The sequence below is a fragment of the Grus americana genome, chromosome 12 (assembly GCF_028858705.1).
Source record: "Grus americana isolate bGruAme1 chromosome 12, bGruAme1.mat, whole genome shotgun sequence".
NCBI classification, from domain to species: domain Eukaryota; kingdom Metazoa; phylum Chordata; class Aves; order Gruiformes; family Gruidae; genus Grus; species Grus americana.
Genome location: NC_072863.1, coordinates 5,545,742 through 5,564,984, shown reverse-complemented (window position 1 = coordinate 5,564,984; position 19,243 = coordinate 5,545,742). Strand labels below are relative to the sequence as shown.

The 19,243-nt window shown below is 37.1% G+C and overlaps 1 protein-coding gene across 1 annotated transcript in view; it reads right to left on the bottom strand.

The window, feature by feature from the left end:
• Nucleotides 1-956: 956 nt before the first annotated feature.
• The window catches only part of PCDH11X (protocadherin 11 X-linked), a 511,064-nt gene continuing 492,777 nt past the window's right edge, over nt 957-19,243 (bottom strand). Inside the window, exon 7 of the mRNA XM_054839633.1 lies at nt 957-5,657. Within this exon, the coding sequence (XP_054695608.1) occupies nt 5,266-5,657 (392 nt within the window). The 3' untranslated portion in view covers nt 957-5,265. The remainder of the gene's footprint in view (nt 5,658-19,243) is intronic.

Genomic DNA, 19,243 nt, shown 5'->3' with positions numbered 1-19,243 from the left:
CAATCCCCCCCCCCCAGTTTTGCACAGTGACACCAATGCTAAAATTCTGCACATCTTCAGATGCTACATATTTCTGCCTTGCTCTGTTATTCTGGTTTATCAGATCTCTGTGAAATTCCACAGTTTCATTGCTTCCTGAGGTTGCCCTTCAAAATATTACTGAGCCCAGCTTGAGAATTTACCACCCAAACCAGGGAAACCATCTCCAGAAGTTTTTATCCATTTTTAGTTTTCTTTTTTTTTTTTTTCAATTTGTAGGCTGAATATGTTCTGTAGAATAACAACTAATGTGCCAACAGTTATTGTCAGTGAAGGAATATACTTGTGCACAGTTTTGATGCCAAAATAAATACAAGCTTCCTGCTTGAAAAGGTCCCGCAGACAAGAAAGCTATGCTTGCAAAGCCGTAACTGTGTCAAAGAATAAGATATGATTGCCTTAGTGTCAGGACAAGTATCAAAAGAGTTGCTTTTTAAATATGGTCGTAAATAATATAGAAAAATGCATAAAATATTGTTTCATTAGTTCCTCGTTTGCCAGTTATTTCATTACATCACATTCATGGTGAGAGGATAATCCCTTTAGCTCAACAACAACTTACTAACAATGTTCTCTCAATTAGAAATAGCTTCTTTTCTAACAAAACAAAACCCATAAACACTCTTGCCTCCAGCTCATAATGATTTTCTATAAGTAAGTTTATCAGAGGCAGCTTGGTATGAAAAGAAGTGACACAGAAACGGAAGATATTTCTGACGAGATTGGTGCACGCGTTTGTGAATACCAAAAGCCTGTTACTCGGTTGCATGAAGCGACTGCACGTGAAGTTAAATTTTGTTGACTTTCTGACAGTTTGGAGCTTCACAAAGAAATGAGGTTTGGGAAGCTGGAAAGAAGCGTAGCTGAGGAATGCTTTCAAACCCAAAGATGACAGTGCAAAGGAGAAAACTGCTTTTGTGGATCTAGTTTATTAATAAGCATTGTAATTAACAAGACAACATGCTGTACAGAAACCTGAAATAGAACTACTGCAAATTTACTGGTCTTTAAATGCTGCTGGACCGTAGTATATGATGTCCAACTGCATGATTTGTAAAGTGTGGTTAGGGCTGTTCCAATACACAGACATACACTGCTCACTCTCAGATCCTGGAGTATGTCATAAAGCAGGGAGATTTCCCAGAAATACAAACTCAAATATTTACAAGAAATCGTCAATCTCTTTCTTCACTAGGGATAACATAAGTTATACACAATTTTCCTACGTATACCAAATAAAATCTTTGCCTTCAACTTTACTTTGTGTCTGCACAAACCAATCCCTTTTTCTCTATCTGGTTAAATAATGGGAGCAAACTTCAGTGCAATCATTTAATTGATACTCATTCATTAAGGATTGGTATTAAAGCTGCAAAAGCAAAACTTGAGCAAAGTCAGGTGTTTAAAAACTTGAACTTTCTAAGCTTGAATCAAACACCCTTGAGCTAATCAACCATTACTGACCAGAAGTTATTTAGGTCTAATGTCTTTGGCTTGCCCACGCTGGAAGCGGGGTGATAACGGCAGCTCGGGGCTGACGGGGTTCCACGCTGGCTTGCAGCTTGCTCGGCGTACAACGGAGCAAACTTTCACTTCTCTTACCAAAAACCCCAAACTGGTCTATACACACCGGGGTCGTAGATGCCCGATACAAAGTGGCTGCTCTCCTCCAGCCCTACGCCAAGCAAAAAGACCTGGCTGGATTCAGAACCACATAACTAATGTTATGTCAAGCTAGCTGTCATGCTAACATTCATAAGCCCTCAGGTCCTATTAGCATGGGCTCATTGCCATGATAATTAGCTAAATAACCTGCATCCAGCCAGCTCACAGCCCAGAGAGAGCAGGTGCTCAGTAGTCTCTGTCTGGCCAAGCAGACATGCCTAATTATTCTTCCTTTAGAATTAAGTTACACTGCAGAATACAGCACGCTTTAGGAAAACAAAGAAATAGCACATTTTAGCTCAAATGCTTTGACTTGAATTCTTTTTCCTTAAGGTTTTCTAGGTTTTTTTATAATTGACTGCCCTGCGATATGGAAAAAAAAGCACCTTCCTTTCTGCCAGCTCTACCCATGACTTTGATGCAATACTTAGAAGAGCAACAAGCATGTGCTGAGTTTGGGGTGGGGAAATAATCTAGGCTAGACTGCGGGACACGTTACTTTGAAGGCAAAGGTTTTCCTTTATTGTTACACTGTATGAAACAAATCTAATCATGTAACTACCATTTTACTGTATATTGTATATAGGATTGTTTTTTCCACAAATTCACACAAGTAAGATAAAATAAGTTAAATGACTAAAAAAAAATTACACAAAAATATACAGTCTATGTACTAGATAAATTATTTATATATATGGCAAGATGTGTAAAGAGTCTCTAGAAACGTCATTCCTCTGGGTACTGACATGCCACTCAAAAATGTTGTCTCAAATGCATAGTTTTATATATTAGATATGCAATATATAAAAATGAGGAAAACCGCTTAGCTCTTGATACGATGTGTATTTACAATTAATTGGTCTGTATCTCGTTGACAGAATTTTAGAATATCACAACACAATTCATGGATATAACATGTAATACTTCCTATAATCAGATTCATCTTTACAATGCTTTTTGTGTACACAATTTTTTGTTGTCTGCTGTTGGGGTTTTGTTTGTTGTTTTCAAGAGAAAGGCTGATGGTTACTTGTTTCTGTACCTTAGGAAAAAAACCCAAACCAAAAAACCCCCTAAACGTTCAAATATGAAGTTTGTTGGTTTTTCTCCCTACCTACGAAAAAACACTAATTCTGGTTCTTTCATCTTTTCCTATGAAAATCCTAAAATCATAGAAATGAATTTTTTGCCAGGTAATTTCAGTTGCAATTTGCAGCTAGAAAGGAAATGTTACAGGCAAAAAAAATTGAGAGTTCTCCAATGCAGCTGCCAATTCTGTAAACATTTGGTGTGGCAGCCCTCTGTAATAAAAACTAAAGTCCTCTGCTTACAATCGGAAGCATTGGCTGTCAGCGTTATTCTAAATTTGCACAATTAATATGTTTGGTAAATCTGTGTAAACTACAGATAAGTTTTTTTCGCGTCTCCCTGAAAAGGACTGCTGAATTTTCTCATTGTGAAATCTCCAAAGCAAACAACAAAGAGCTTTGTATATTAGATATGAATTAATTTGTCAAATTTTTAATTGTCCTGGAATTGAAAATGAGTTGTGTCAGCTAATGTGTGTCAGTACCCAAAGGATTATTATTTTTTTCCAGGATTTACATGCAACTGGAAGCCAGTGTGCCACATCTTTTCTAAACGTTATTGAAAACTACATGAAAAAAAAAAGAAAAGTACATCATTAGATAATCTGATGTTCATTAATTAAACCCTATCAGTAGGTTAAAGGTGAAGCTTCTTTTATTTTGCACATAAAATCTAAATGTGATTTGAATAGATTTACAGTGGGGACAGCGATATATAAAGCTACTTATACCTGCTGGGCACATAAGAGAAGCTCTTTTAACATTCATTGGAAACCCTCAACAACTTGAACTTCTGTAAATTTTACAAGCAGCTAATATTACAGCATTTTTACACACAGTTTTGTTTATAAATTACAGATTTAAGTTACAATATGAAGCCTACGTAGAATTCTATTCATAGGAAATATTCACACACTTTTTTCCCCCCTCATACAACTTCGATTGTCTCACTTAATGTAGCAATAAAACTGAACAAAGTTATGCAGTTTTTTAAAGAAAAAAATTCTTGGTATGTACATATTGTAAATGATGAAATGGCTAAACAGCAACAAAACACTAGAAGGAAAATGTGTTTTTTCCTCTAAGGAAGGAACCTCCTTTTCATCCACTGTAGAATTTACCAGCTTTTTTCTGCCACTATTAAGAATATATCCTCCAGTACACAGAACACTGAAAAAAATCCCTCGTCTTTAAAGAGAATAATCTTGAGACTTTACCAAATAAACTGATTGGGGTGTATTTATAATTACATTTATCCAGCTTTCATTACCTAGATTCTTCTTTCTTTGCTGAGAACTGTCAGTCATTCTCTAATAATCTAAGCCACAATGACGAGAACTCCTTCATCTAATAGGTTTGTGGTGAAGGAACTAATATCATAGCTAACCTTTTACTGAATACTTACAATAGGTGAATATAGCTGTAAAAAAAAAAAAAAGCAATATACATCACTATAATATTCTTTTAAACACCAGTAGCTTGCAGCCACGACATCACAATAGCCAAAAAAACTACCCCATTTTCCTACTGTTTTCAGCGGTGCCCATGTAATTTTCAACTAACAGGAACAGTAGCCAAAGCAAGCTCTGCAAGATGAAAAAAAAAAACTAAAAAAAAAAAAAAATTAGAAACAGACTTATGGCCTGAAAAGCATAATATGTATCATATTGTTGATTGCATTATTGTAGAAAGGAAAATCTTGGAAATTAAAAAAAGTTATTTATAATTTTTTCCCGGTTTTGATCCTGCATAATCTATCATTGTCGTGTTGTTTATTTCACACAGAAAAGCCTAGCTGAGAGCTTTCTATTTCATCTGTTGCATTCTTTCAAAGAATAAATACCTGTAGACTGAGCCAATAAACATTAAAATCAAAAGCAGTTATCAAGTCTTTAAGTACATTTTCCTTCTTAATTATATAAAAGATAAATTTTGGTGGAAAGATAGACCATCCTTCTTAAGAATTAGATTTTAGGATCTTATTCATTTGATGATGTAAGGTAATCAAATGAGAAATTGCCCACTTGATCTCTATCACTAAGCAAATGGCAGATGAAGTCTAGGAATATGCTATAAATTATAACAACAAAGAAAAAAATTGAGTAAGCTCTATTTAGACTGTAATATTCCCCAAACCATACTAAGAAATTGCTTCCAACAGGGAGGAAGAACTGCTAACAGATAGTTGCACTATATGGCCCATATAAGAAAATGAACAGGATTTATTGTTTTTCTTTTGATTATTTCTGGGTTGTGGGTTTTCTTCCCCATTTTGTGGATTTTACCAAGAACTATGGTAAATTTCTTTCAACTAAGTCCTAAGGATTTAGCTTTTCAATTTCAAACTTAGGATTCTATATACATAAATATTCACAAGCCTAACAAGTTTGCGTACGCACTAAGACGACTGTTAGGCTGTGACTATATACAGTCACACTTAAAGCCTGAAATAGCGGATTTGTCAGATCTGCATTTATAGCTGGTGCTCGTGTATAAACGTAGCGCTACTCCCAGACACCGGGGCCTGGTGGGACGCGGCGAAGTTTGCCAGAGGAATGACTTTGACGGGATCTTCGCTGGCGCAATGTCTTTCGCAGGTGTTGTAGAACTGGGGCCTGGGCCCACCCTGGCCTTTGTCAGTGTCGTCCTTTGGAAGGGGCCTCCCGAGAGTGTGTCGTCCCTCAGGCCGGGCTCCCCGGCCCCAGCCTTGCTGGAAGCCAAACGATGGCAAAGGGGTGTTGGACTGCTGATACTGTGTCAAGGACGGCGGCATCCAGCAGTTGTCAGAATGGCCTAGGATGAGACACTCCTGCGTGCAGGTTTCAGAGGCTTCGGCCAGGGCTTTCTGCAGATTTACCTCGATAGCTGCGGGGGTGGAAAAAAGACAAGACGTCGTCAGAGGTCTGAAGACTGATGTGCACAGGGAATCAAGGTTAACGAAGCAATCCCAGTTCTACAATAACGGCCACAGCCTGGAATCAAAATACCTCCAGCTGTACAACTTAAGTGCAGGCTTAGATGTTCCCAAGTTTGGGGCCCGCAGTGTTGTCACTGGCTATCGTCAGAAAAAAAAAATGTTTAATGAACAGATGATACCATCATTACAGCTATGTAACTACAGCCCTTAAACATTCTACTTACCTCTTCGCTTTTTGAAATTGTCATTTGTGTAATAAAGCAAAAAGCTTTATAATAATCTAATACCATAACTCCACATATCTGCATACAACTACTTGGAAAAAAAAAAAAAACCAAACTAAAATTAGGGTGGGGTTTTTTTTAATGTTCTCTTAAAACTGGATTTTTTGATTGTTTTGTTTTGCTTAGGGCAAAACAAAATTAATTTGGACACATAGCCAAAGATGGTACATTGGCTTCAAAGATGCACTCCAGAGCTTTAAGAATGAAAGACGGCGTAACAGCTATTTTAAAGAGAATTGATTTCTCCATGCATTCAATACTGGAAACCTTGAAAAATCAAAGGGCAATAGCAAAAGAAGCTGTAACCTTCCATAGTTTGCTAGTAATCGAAAGATTTCTTCAGTAGATGCAAGGTTTGTGCCCTTGAAAAAGGATTATAGAATTTATAATTTGTTCAAAGGCAAAGTAAACTACTAAATCTGAGAGACGTAATTTGCAATACATAAACAACCTTGATCGGTTTCATTTAAACTGTGGCTGTACCATGTTGTGTACATTCAAACTAATAGAATCATTCCTTGAAATAGTTTTCACATTATATGTGTTAATTTTATATTCTCTCGCTGCATACAGGGTTTAAACACATCAGGAACAAAGAAGAATATCTGATTAGATATTTTGCTGTATTGTCTTCGCAAAACTTTCTAGTGAAAGATACATACCTATTTTTAATATCTGTCTTCATGAAAATAACATTTAAAATTGGATTCTGGCTCATAACCATTGGAGAAGGTATGCCGCTAGGAATTACTTATAGCAATATGAGTTCTGAGTAGGAGCCTCTCACCCTCTGAGCTTTATGTTTAAACATGTGCTGCATTTCTGTTTTAATAAATACTTTGCCTCTTGAAATCTGTGTAAAGCTACAAAGCACAAATACATATTTCCACGCTACATCTCGATACAAACGAATTAAGTTTTTCCTTCAGGCATTGAACTATATAATGCTGCTGTCCAAAATACAGTATGTACCTATATATAAATCCACCACATTTAAGCAGACAACTGGTTGCTTGTTGTATCATGAATGCTATACTCTTGATTATTTCTCCTTAAGTACATTGTATGAGTATGTGCCAGTTAGAGAAATGATTGTTTTTAAACGCTACTTTGCCCTATTACTGGTATTTCAACATGTCTTCAGTCATTTTGTCTCAGTATTTTCCAGTGTAATCCTGACAAAGCTTTGGCACCTTGCTGTTGAAATACTAATCCAGTTTTGATGGGCAGTAGGAGACATAAATATGGAAATAATTCAGCAGAGGCAATAGTTCCTGCAAAAAAAAAAAAAGTTACTACTGGTAGATTAGTCTAATCTTTCTGTGTCCTACTATCTGCTATTAGAGACATAAATCTGAGTATATACAAGTCTTTGTAAAGCTCTTTAATTATCCAAGTTTGCTTCTCTTCTGATCAAAGCAATTAATTGAAATCAGGTACAACCTTGACAGAGGTTATCCCTTTTTTATACAGAAACTGATCTTTACTGTATTTATTAAAAACCCCTCTTTGATACCCAGTAACTCAGTGTTTCTTTTTATCTCAAGGCTTTCTGAACGCTCTTAAAAATGCTAATAATTCGGTTAAACTGAAAAAACACAATTATTTGGAAATAATACTTAGGCATTTCTGGCTCTTCACAGCAAGCGGTTACAATACTTATATTGTACTAGCTCTCTCAAACTTCAGTAAGAGAGTAAACAAAGCTAAACCATCAAAAGAAGTGTTTGGCAATAAAAACTTAACATTTAAGCTTTCGACAAGGCAACTGCAGAAATAAAAGGTCACTTATAAAATATTCTCTACACCATCTCGACCCATCAGTAGGACAGTAATTTTGTGCCATGTGTTGTCAGAATACCTGTGGACTTGGAACATGCTACCATGCAAAGAATAACAACGTTGTCAGAATGACAGTCTTGTTTATTCTGTTAATAAAGAGATATTTTTACCTGAGTTTTTTAGCAAAAAAACTTTAAAAATAACAAAATCTCTAGAACAATCCCGGGCATAATCCTAAGTTATGCATACAAATTGTTTTGGCTTTGAGTTGACAACAGTCTGCCAATGCAGACTTCTTTAGAAGATACACTTTTTGTAGCAGTCATAATCTTTCTGTCGATGTCTTCGCAGATGTGGCACACGTAATCTTGATTGTCAGAGTATGTTTTTCATCACTGCTTATGATTAATAACATGTAAAATATACAGTTTTCATTAGCTTTGAAGAGTTAAGACCCTTTTCTACTAGGCACTTCTGCAGTATTGCAGAACAGGAAATAAAAGAAGTATTTAGCAAATACAAGTACTTTTCTGTATGATGTCTGACTCAATTTTTCACCAACAGTAAGTCAAGTTTTGTTTTATAATATAGTGAATTTGTTAAAAAAAATTAAATAAATTTTAAGAAATCAATGATATCTTTAACTTCTAGACTAACTTTAACAGGTGTACAAATTTAAAAAAAAAAATTAATGAAACAGTTTTGTGGGTTTTTTAAGGAAAATCACGTGTGTATAGGCCATAGCATTAGTGCAACCCTAAGGCAGTCTTTAGGAGACTGGGTGTGCTGTAGGAAACCAAATTAACTAAGGGTGTTACAATGAACATGGCGTGAGGTAGGCAAGGTCTCCAATATCTGCATTTAAAGGAAACTTAGAAAATCTCGTCAAGTGATCTGCTGCAGTGAATAGTACTAGCAAGGATAATTGAGATGCAAAACAGTTTCTGTTTGGTATAAAGTAAAAACAAATATAACCAGCGGTGTGAAATATTATATTTTTAGCACAATGAAGTAAAAATGACTGTTGGAACATAACTCATCTGTTTTGAATGAACCTTGAACAAAATGTAGGAAATTTTCTGCATGAATATTCACCAGGCATTATCTTTTTTGCCTGTTCTTCCAGGCTATGAAATGTAGCTTGTTTCTGTCAGTCTAATTTATTCTCTGTTTTCCTAACATATCACCATTCTCCCGCTTCTTTAGCACCTGAAATCCTACTAAATAGCTACTTGGCAATGGCATTGCACCATCATCTGAACTATGCTTTACTTATGAAAAGTACATTTTTTAACAATTTCCTATTTTATCAAAGAAGAGAGCTTTATGTTAGCAATGTATTATACTCATGGTGCCAACTTAAACCCGAATGCAGCTGACTTCCAAATATGCCGTTACAGACTTAACCCAGGGAGAGGTCACTGTAACTAGCATTGGGCGGATGTCCTCAGCACCCTGTCTGGCTCCCCCTCCACCACTTACTTTAAACAAAGGATTCTCTGGCTGGCTCAGCCGAGCATCCCAGAGGACCATCTGAGGAGGAATTCAAGCCACCCAGCTGGGTGAGGTTCGGTGGTGACGTGGCCATTTATCAGAGGCTGTGTAAATTGACCATGGCATTTTCTAGCTGCTACTCTTTAAGCTTTCTTTTGGTTTGCATCATTGCTAGATGTAGGTGACAAGAAAAGTTTTGAGCCCTTCTCTCTCATTCGAAAGTTGTAATGTTGGCAACTATTCTGCATAGTCTGATAAGTACTCAGTGGTAGGAAACATCTGTGACATCTGCCTCTACCAATCAAGTAAAAGAACGTTCCTGCTGTCTCTAAATATTTTCAGAAGAAATTATGGTTTTCTCTACTGAAATTTAGTGTCTAGTGACATCTTCTCACATAAGATATGACAGGGTTATAAGTGCAGATAGAAGTGTACATATCCCCATGTATTATGAATAAACAATACATTCCATCGAACTCTTACCTGTCTACCTCGCTTCTTACTTCACTCAGTAATAAACCCTTAATTTTATATATTTTTTTCATACTACATGGAGATTCTTCAACCATGACATACAAGCAGTATGAAAGAGAATTTTTAATTCATAGACTAGATCACACTCATGCACATGTGAGTTTACCACTTTGATTTGAACTCCAGATTGTATCAGGAATGAAACTATTTTTTAAATTGTCTGCCTCAGAACTAAGAACATTTTTAAAGAACGTGTCTGTCAGCTTTTATGCAATGTTTAGATCAGAACTGTCAAATATAACTAAAAGCACAATAGTTAAAAGACTTTTCTTCATTGTTCCACGATCTTTAGTCAGTATTGGGACCAGCGCTGTTTAACATCTTTGTTGGCGACACAGACAGTGGGATCGAGTGCACTCTCAGCAAGTTTGCCGACGACACCAAGTTGTGTGGTGTGGTCAACACGCTGGAGGGAAGGGATGCCATCCAGAGGGACCCTTGACAGGCTGGAGAGATGGGTCTGTGTGAACATCATGAAGTCCAACAAGGCCAAGTGCAAGGTCCTGCGCACGGGTCAGTGCAATCCCAAGCACAACTACAGGCTGGGCGGAGGATGGATTGAGAGCAGCCCTCAGGAGAAGGACTTGGGAGAAGCTCAGCATGACCCAGCAGTGTGTGCTTGCAGCCCAGAAAGCCAACTGTATCCTGGGCTGCATCACCAGCAGCGTGACCAGCAGGTGAGGGAAGGGATTCTGCCCCTCTGCTCTGCTCTTGTGAGAACCCACTTGGAGTACTGCGTCCAGCTCTGGGGGCCCCAGTACAGGAAAGACATTGAGCTGTTGGACCGAGTCCAGAGTAGGCCACAAAGATGATCAGAGGGCTGGAGCACCTCTCCTATGAAGAAGGGATGAGAGACTTGGGGTTGTTCAGCCTGGAGAAGAGAAGGCTCCGGGGAGACCTTAGAGCAGCCTTCCAGTACCCAAAGGGGCCTACAAGTGAAATCTGGAGAGAGACTATTTACAAGTGCATGGAGTGACGGGACAAGGGGGAGTGGCCTTAAGCTGAAGGAGGGGAGATTTAGATCAGATATAAGGAAGAAATTCTTCTCTATGAGGGTGGTGAGGCACTGGAACAGAGAAGCTGTGGATGCCCCCTCCCTGGAAGTGTTCAAGGCCAGGCTGGATGGGGCTTTGGGCAACCTGGTCTAGTGGAGGGTGTCCCTGCCCATGGCAGGGGGGTTGGAACCAGATGGGCTTTAAGGTCCCTTCCAACCCAAACTGTTCCATTATTCTATAAGAGGGCTCGTTCCTTTCTTGGTCTGCCAAGTCATCGCTTGCATCAAGGAATCACAAAAAGACTTAGGCTGGGAGGAATTTTTGAAGATATCTGTCTAACATTCTGCTCAAAGCAGGATATCTTGGTCAAAGGAGAAGAGAATAGATTTTCCAAAAGTTTAGGCCAAACTTTCAGAATTGCACATATCCCTTTTAAAAAACCCTGCATGTATATGTTAAAAGAGAAATGTGCGTTTCTAAGAGCTGAACAATTAATAAACAATCAATAACATGAGCTCCTGGAGAAGCCTTAAAACATTTCCACCTTTATCCACATGTGTAATAATGATCAAAAGACATTTGTAAATGCATGCATTAGCAAAGTACTCAGACTCATTAGAAGTTCAAAAAACTGCCTGACTGCACTGTACTGATGCAGGCTTAGGGGCTTATAAATTGTGCAAAAAAAATTTCAAAAATAATTTAAACAAAAAAAAGAAAAAGAAAAAAAAAGAAATCAACTTAAAATACAGAATATAGAGTGCTTGAATTTTAAAGCTATGTAGCTGAAGTCTTAATGAAAAGCCAGTATTGAATTTGACACATTTTGGATGCAAACCATCCAGTGTTACATTTAGAGCACTCTTGTTTCATAATAAAGCAAGCAACAATTAGCAAGCAATTAAGCAAATTGCCCATAATTATGCCATTGCTGAGCTATTTTTCATATTTTCACAACACAGCACATATATGAATACATGGCTTGCAGTGCCAACGCTATTCTGTCAGCATCCAGAAGTGCCTCTCATTTACTGAAGCGTTTCGTATTAAACAGCTCCCATCGCACTTTCAGTGCTCTCTGCTCAGCAGGAACCCACCAGAGTGATGAAGATGACAACCTTATACTACTCATCTCAGCCAATAGCTCCTAAGGAATGGGTCGTGTCCCCCCCATTTTTTGCCAATGTGTATTTACTAAATGCGGTACTAAATCTAAGCAGGAATTCAAGCATAATATAGGGAAATTATAGTCCAGAATTACCCTGGTGACCAAAAGCGGCCACTTGGGTAACATCATTTACCAGTCTGCACTATGTGGAGAGAACAGAAATGACATTAACAATAAAAAAGGGAGGGGAGAATAGTTGTTAGTGTAAACTGGGTTACTTTAATAAGGTCAGAATATAATAAGGAAGAAGCTTGGATGTAGAAACCCTAAATAACTGCTGCTATAATATACTCCACTTTTTTTGCTTTAATAATAAAATGCCTTTGGGAGAAGTTTCCTATGAATATTTTATTTCCTGTATATGTCTCAATAAATTAAAAACATAAAAGAGTTACTTAAGTTCTAGCCTTTAAACCATTTTATTCAAAGAACAAGTAGGACACACCACTTCCTTTCCTTCTCAGCTGTGTGTACAGAGCTTGCCTCTACCAAAGCCTGTGAGAAATCATACTCGGAGGAAGAGTGATCCTCCAGATGTTCTAACTGAGGAATCAACAGGCGTGCAGGAAATCACACGTTTTCATGTGCTACCTAGGCTTGCCAGATTGTACTGGATACCTTGCAAGAATAAGCTCTCCTTCCATTCCAGGGAACACAGTTTATATCCTAGCATCCGTGGGTTTAATGTGAATTTAATCCTAAAAACTGCCATGAGTTAGGCTTATTATAAAATCCTAATGGTATGAGGTGTGAGTATTTTGTACCTGGCTTCAATTAGTCAAGCAAACATTGCCAAAGGTGGCTGGGAAAACTTGGTGAGAAGGAAGACAGGGAATGGAATGGAGGAAGTATCCGGGCAAAAGAGACAGCATATGGTAATTCCTGTATAATTAACTATGCTTGTGAAGTGAAGTGAATCTTTCCTTCACAAATAATAGCCATATAAATAATGCACATTAATCTTTCATTAAGTCATCTCTTATTGTTATTCTGACTAGAATTTCAATCTTGTATTACTCAAACCCAAGCAATGGTCTAAAAGCAATGCTCCCATAATAATTTCAGTAAAAATAATTGCTGTTTTCCACAGGAAGAGATTTCATCAAAACACCCTCAAGTCCCCAAACCCCCTGCAACCTCTTCTGTTTCAGCCTAATGAACACGGGCGTGACGGTGTTGTAGAACACGGGGCATTGACCCTTATTGCTTCAACATTCCAATTGTATTCATCTTCAATGCCCATGTTTGGTTGCTAATTATGGCAAAACAAATACGGTAATTTGCAAAGGACACATGTTTCTTGGCTTATGAAGTACACATTGAGTTATCAATGAGAATTTTAACCATAACTTGTAAAGTACGATGACCATTTAAACGAATAGCCTAAAACCTAGTATATTGATTACAACACTGGGTAATACAATGTGCTTTATTTAATATTTAATTAACTGCTTCACATTTGTACTGAAGCTTCTTAATTATTAATACATGGTTCATTATTTAACACAGAATATAAATTTAAATTCAAATCAATTAAACAAGGTGAAACTACATAGTAAAAAATGGTTTATCCTCCAGCAATAACCTTCGACCTGGACACACAGTAAAGAGTGAAATTTGCATTTCTTCCCCCATACCTGAGAAGACTATGCATTTTAGCTGGTATACATTAAGCTTTTCTACTGATGTAAAGTTTGTGTAATAAACCTGACATTTTACAAAAATACGCTGGATGAAACAGGGGTTCAGCTGGTGCCTGGAAGAGGCATTTCAATAGGCATTTCATTCTCCAGGGCGTTTTGTAACACAGCAAACTTTCTCTCTTGATGTGTCATTTTAAGCCATTTCAACCTCTTATTTGCAGTAAGGGAAAGAAGAGGCTACAGAATGTTGTAGATACCCAGAATGACTGCCTCCTCGAGTAACATCTTTATCTCAGCGCGGTGGGCTGAGCCCGGGCAGCAGCTCAGGACCACACAGCGCTGGCTCGCTCGCTCCCACCCCGAGCAGTGTGGCGAGCACTGGGAGACTTCTACCCTTCTCCGGGGATGAGCGGTGCTTGTCGATGCTCTCTCTTACAGTCACCAGGAGGGCAAAAAGTGCAGTCACATATCTGCAAGCATTATTAGGGAGTCTGCAGCAATAAGTACAACACTAATTTCACTAAACACTCCAATATGATGATGTTTCTAAAGCCTTATTGCTCACATATGTGTGTATATGTATATAAAACCTAGTTTTAGGCTTGCTTAAATATCCTTAAACTTGAAATAGGAGACGAGGGAAATGTATGAAGAATAGTGTATATCTCATATCAACTTCTAGAGATTAAATTTCAAATGCTCAGTAAATGTTGCTGTTAAATGTGCATATGGAAGTCATACCTTAAAATTTTTAACTTGGAAAAAGTGATCTAGTCAAACATGTTGAAACAGAATGGGGGCTAATTGACAGAAGAATCACTTGACCAGTACAAGGTAACTCTGTACACTATGAAGTACCATTTATATCTCCTTTTAGTGATGAAAGAGTTATTCAAATGCCTCATTAGGAATGTGTATGAGGATCCACTACCACCAATTAAACAGATGTGTATTTGTGTAAATTCGTTTAGTATTTAATCCTGAGTCAGTTCAACGTAGTACGTTCTTTCATTTAATTCAACATTGAGGAGAATCTTTTGCATGTGGGTTTGCTGGGGAATTTAGGGGCATATCAATATACCATTTTAAGAGGCACTGAACATGTCAGGAGGATATAACAAAGTGAGAAAATGTATTATATCATGGAAGTATGGCTATTACTGTACTTTCCCCATAAAAGCAGGGAAAAAATACATTAAAACAATACAAACAGCTTGAGGTTTTGTCTGTACAGAAAGGTTGTTTGTCTGAAACTATAAAATGAGCAGTCTGCAAAATGCAGCTTCATATAGCTAACCCTTAGAAAAAGGAATTCACTTAGTAATTTCTACAGATAACTCATAACATCTGTTCTCTCTTCTTCAAACCTAGCTAAAGAGGTTGCTCAGTTTCATTCACACTTGCATTCATATTAAGTTTTAAAAAGAAGAAAATTCTGGCTTACAATATCTACAGTGTAAGTATACTGAATATAATATTATACTCAGTTTTTAAGGTGTAAGTTTTAAATAAAAGTGTGTGTGTGAAGGAGAGGTAGTTTACTGATTTTATTATAAATCACAAAATACCTCGAAAGGGTGATGATTCATAAAGAGAGCTAAGAATCACTGAATCTACATAAACTCATTTGGTGTGGAAACAGCAGAAAATACATTTCTTAAGCTTAGGCTGCAGACATCGTAATAAAAAAAAATCAATTACCTTTTGTGTTTCTCTGGCTAGAGAACAAAGATCTGGGCTTGGAGATAGGAAAAAGGATGAACTTCAAAGAGATAAGAAGGGAACAGAATTTCTAGGTGGGATAAGGTCAGTAGCATTTATTCTCGGTAACAGACCTACATGAAAATATTAGTATACTCTCACACTACTCTAATGATGAATTCTAACAGTGGTGACAATAAGCAGATGAGGTAACCGAGTCATCCTCAGCAGAATGCAGAATGCAGGCAAGGTGATGAAGAAGGGGACAAGAAGTTGATTTTCATTGTGTTTGAGATACTTCACATGCGGCAATTCCTTCACGGGATAGGTGTGGGATAAAAGACCTACAGTTCTGCTTCAAATATCTGTATTTACACCCTTTACGCACTTCAGTAAGAGTTTCTTGATGTATCTACATAACAAATGGGGCTCTGTTTTCTTTTTATTGACTTTACAGTAAAAATAAACAAAAGTTTGTTCTACTAAGAAATTATTTTCAATTAAGTAATTGAACAACCGTGGGCAATTGTTCATGGTTCAGACACTTCAATGAAACAGTAATTTTCAAAAGGAAACCACAAAAACCCCAAATGCTAAGCAAGCTGGTAAACATATCTTTCCTGTGATCACTTAAGAGGTAGACAATAAAAGATGTTTTGAAATTGTGTTTTCATCAGATATACACAAACAGAAATTTAAAGTCAAAGGCCACTAGAGCAACAAACAAAATAAACCTACAACACTCTGAAAATACTCTGTGGGTTTTATGCTCTGACTCCAATTGCATTTTGAGAAAAAAACAAAAAAAAAAGAAAGCATTTTTCTTTGTTAGAATGTAAACAAAAAATTATTTGGTTTTATTACAAATACCCTGATTTATTTATTTTGTGAATACTTCTCAGTGGTTTTATGATATTCACCTATGCTGGTATCTAAGTAACACACTATGCTTACTTGAGTGCTGACAGATTTTACATTTGATTGGACCATGAACAATATTAAATCTATTTATTTCACCTTAATGTATAAGTAAAGCTCGCTGAAGTTTTTTTGACAAAACAATTTTCCAATCAAAAACGTAGTTTCCAAGTTCAACTGTTTTGTGACAGTGTTGATTCAAATGACACTTTGGAGTATAAATACAGGAACTAATAGTTTCCATTTTCACTATTCATTTTATTTTCATTTAGATTTTTAAAACATGAGAATCCTTAATATTTCAACATTATGCAGAAATGACATTATTGAAAGGAAACGTTCTCGTTTCTCCAAAGCTTTTCCTCAGATTTTCCATTTCACAATAAATTTCAAGTTCCAATTACGATACTGAAAGCCAACGTGAACTGTTTACAGTTCACGGCATCTGCAACATGGTCTGAGTAATTCGGATAACTGTTGCAGGGCCAAGAGACACTTTTTAGTTCCCCTAAAGTATCCAGTAGCAAGTCGGTTCTGTTGTGCTTATTAAACTCCTTAATCACAATCCACAACCTTGCAGAAGGACGGGCTGGGGGAGTAAAACTTTGACATTTCCTGGCTCCGCAGGAGCTTCGTATCTCCTGCAGCTTTTGTCCTCCCCAAGAGGACACCCTCCTCCATATGGCTGCAGCTCAGGCGGGTTTTTCTCTTGGAAAACCCTCTGAACCACAGACTCCTTGATGACTAGACAAAACATTTTCTAACCAATTTTTCACAGCAGTTTTCTGTCACTACCGCTTTGTCAATCTGCCACAGACTACCCTCAGTGGAACCACGTAGCTACTCATCCCTTTGACAAAGACCCCAAAAAAGTGTGAATACACGGAAAGGGCCATGTTTGATTAACAACTTTGTGATTGCTGTAAAAATGAAATTTGAAAGGTAATAATTACATTTGTAATTACTTAGGTCTAAATCTCTTACGTTTCCTCCTCCCTCTCTTTCTGGGCAGCTGGAGCAATGACTCATTAATAATAAAAAGTCATTTAACCCTGCAGGCACATTACAAGGAGAAAGATGTCATTTGTCACCAACGCAAATAGAACAATCACTGAAGGATACAGAAAGACCACTATTTCATATTTATTGCAAATGATAAAAGGGACGTTTTGCACTCATTCTTACCATGACATCCCAATCTGCTTTTTAATTATCAGCAAACATAAGGGGACAGCATACAACATATGAGGGACTACTAATAATGTATTGTCCTGCGGTGACATTTCCATAATCACTTTAAATCTATCCTATACATATGTACTAGTTAAAGCTTTCAGCTCATGAAATCATACCCCCTAGTAAGGAATGAATTATCCTTTGCAGATTTAGCACACAAAGCAGCTCTTTCCCAGAGTCTGAGGGTCTGATAGCTGACGTATGTATTGCTATTACTTTAAGTGATGGGATTTGGCATTCTGTTGCCCTTACAGTTGAATACAGTATAACTTAAGAAGAAGGACATCTGTACACTTGTAATTTTAGGGCAGAAACTTTACAGTTGTAATTCTCACTGGCACTGATTTAGCCACGAACTTCTGCAAGGCACTTAATTTTCCAGTCCTGTTCTGTACTTCGCTCCTACAAGAACTCTGTAAGAAGCACTCTATATTAAAGGAAACAAATACCCCTATTCATAGGGAACTCAAGGAACTAACTTGGAATTTACTGGATTTTAAAAAAGAATTACTGTTATAACTGCCTGTGTATGAAACAAACTTCTGAGGAAGAGAAAAGACTATTCTTTCCCTAAAGGATTTATTCAGGAGATGGGAAACCTTGAGGAAAAATACGGAGAGAAGTTTCTACTGTGGTATTAGTATGAAAACAAATGAAAGAAGGCAGTTTCATGTAAATAAAAGTTGCCATAATCTGAGTTTCAACTCTATCAAGCTAGAACTTCAAATTCTTCTTTGCTTTGCTTTATCATCAGCACTTATCTAACCATCAGGCATGTAGAAAGACCAGAAAACAAATTTAACAAGTTATAAACTGTTATTGTGTGGGGTAGAAAGGAGGTAAGCAAACCTCCTAAATCTGTTTATATTTTCCCCAGGTACCACAACAGACTATATAAAGACATGCTTTAAAAAAGTTAAATAAGTAGTGTTAAGAAATAAGACACATCAGGAAAGAGTAAAATGCACAAGAGTAAAATACGTATTTTCACTCTTAAGATAGTGACAATACAGAAAAGCTTATACATGGAGTGAAATGTTTTGTCAAATTGAAAAATGGAAATAATATGAACACTACAATTTTCACATCAATTTGAGGTAAAATGTTTTGAATTACAGTCATTTTAATCTTGTTTTATAAAGAAAATTACTTCAAATGGGTGATAATTTAAAACAGCATAATCCAAACTTCATTGTGCTCCAGTCAGGCAGAGAAGTGTGGCTCCGAGTGATTTGGAGCAATCTTTGCACAGCGGCTCAGAGCCTCATTCGGAATACGCATTTCAAAGAAGAAAAAGGATGCCTGACTAGAGTCTCCATCATTTACCTGTAAGTTCAAAACTACTTACTGTGATGGCTACAACTTCCTAATTGGGACTTTATAGGCATTGCTAGCACCTTCGGAAATGTTGGCACCATTCTGATGGGGCAATTCTTTCACAGGACTCATCTCTTTAAACATTCAGTTGTGCCCAGTTTCTCCACTGAAGTTTTGCTGTTGGACTGGAAGTTTCTTGTATCGCTTCACATAAGCCTTTTCCAACTATTAAGGCAGCTTTGGCAACAAGGAGTTTTGCTGACAGGATAGGAATATATATATAAATTCCCCCCCCCCCGCCCTTTTCCTTTGCTGAAAGAAAATACTCTATTTAGTTTTAATCCTCAGTTTCCCGTGAACAACCTCCAACAGTGACTTTCAGATTTTCTTCAACATTCTTCTCTGTTGTTTTAATTTTCAATTAAAAGATAAAAATATTTTAGCTAGTAGCATTAGTAAACT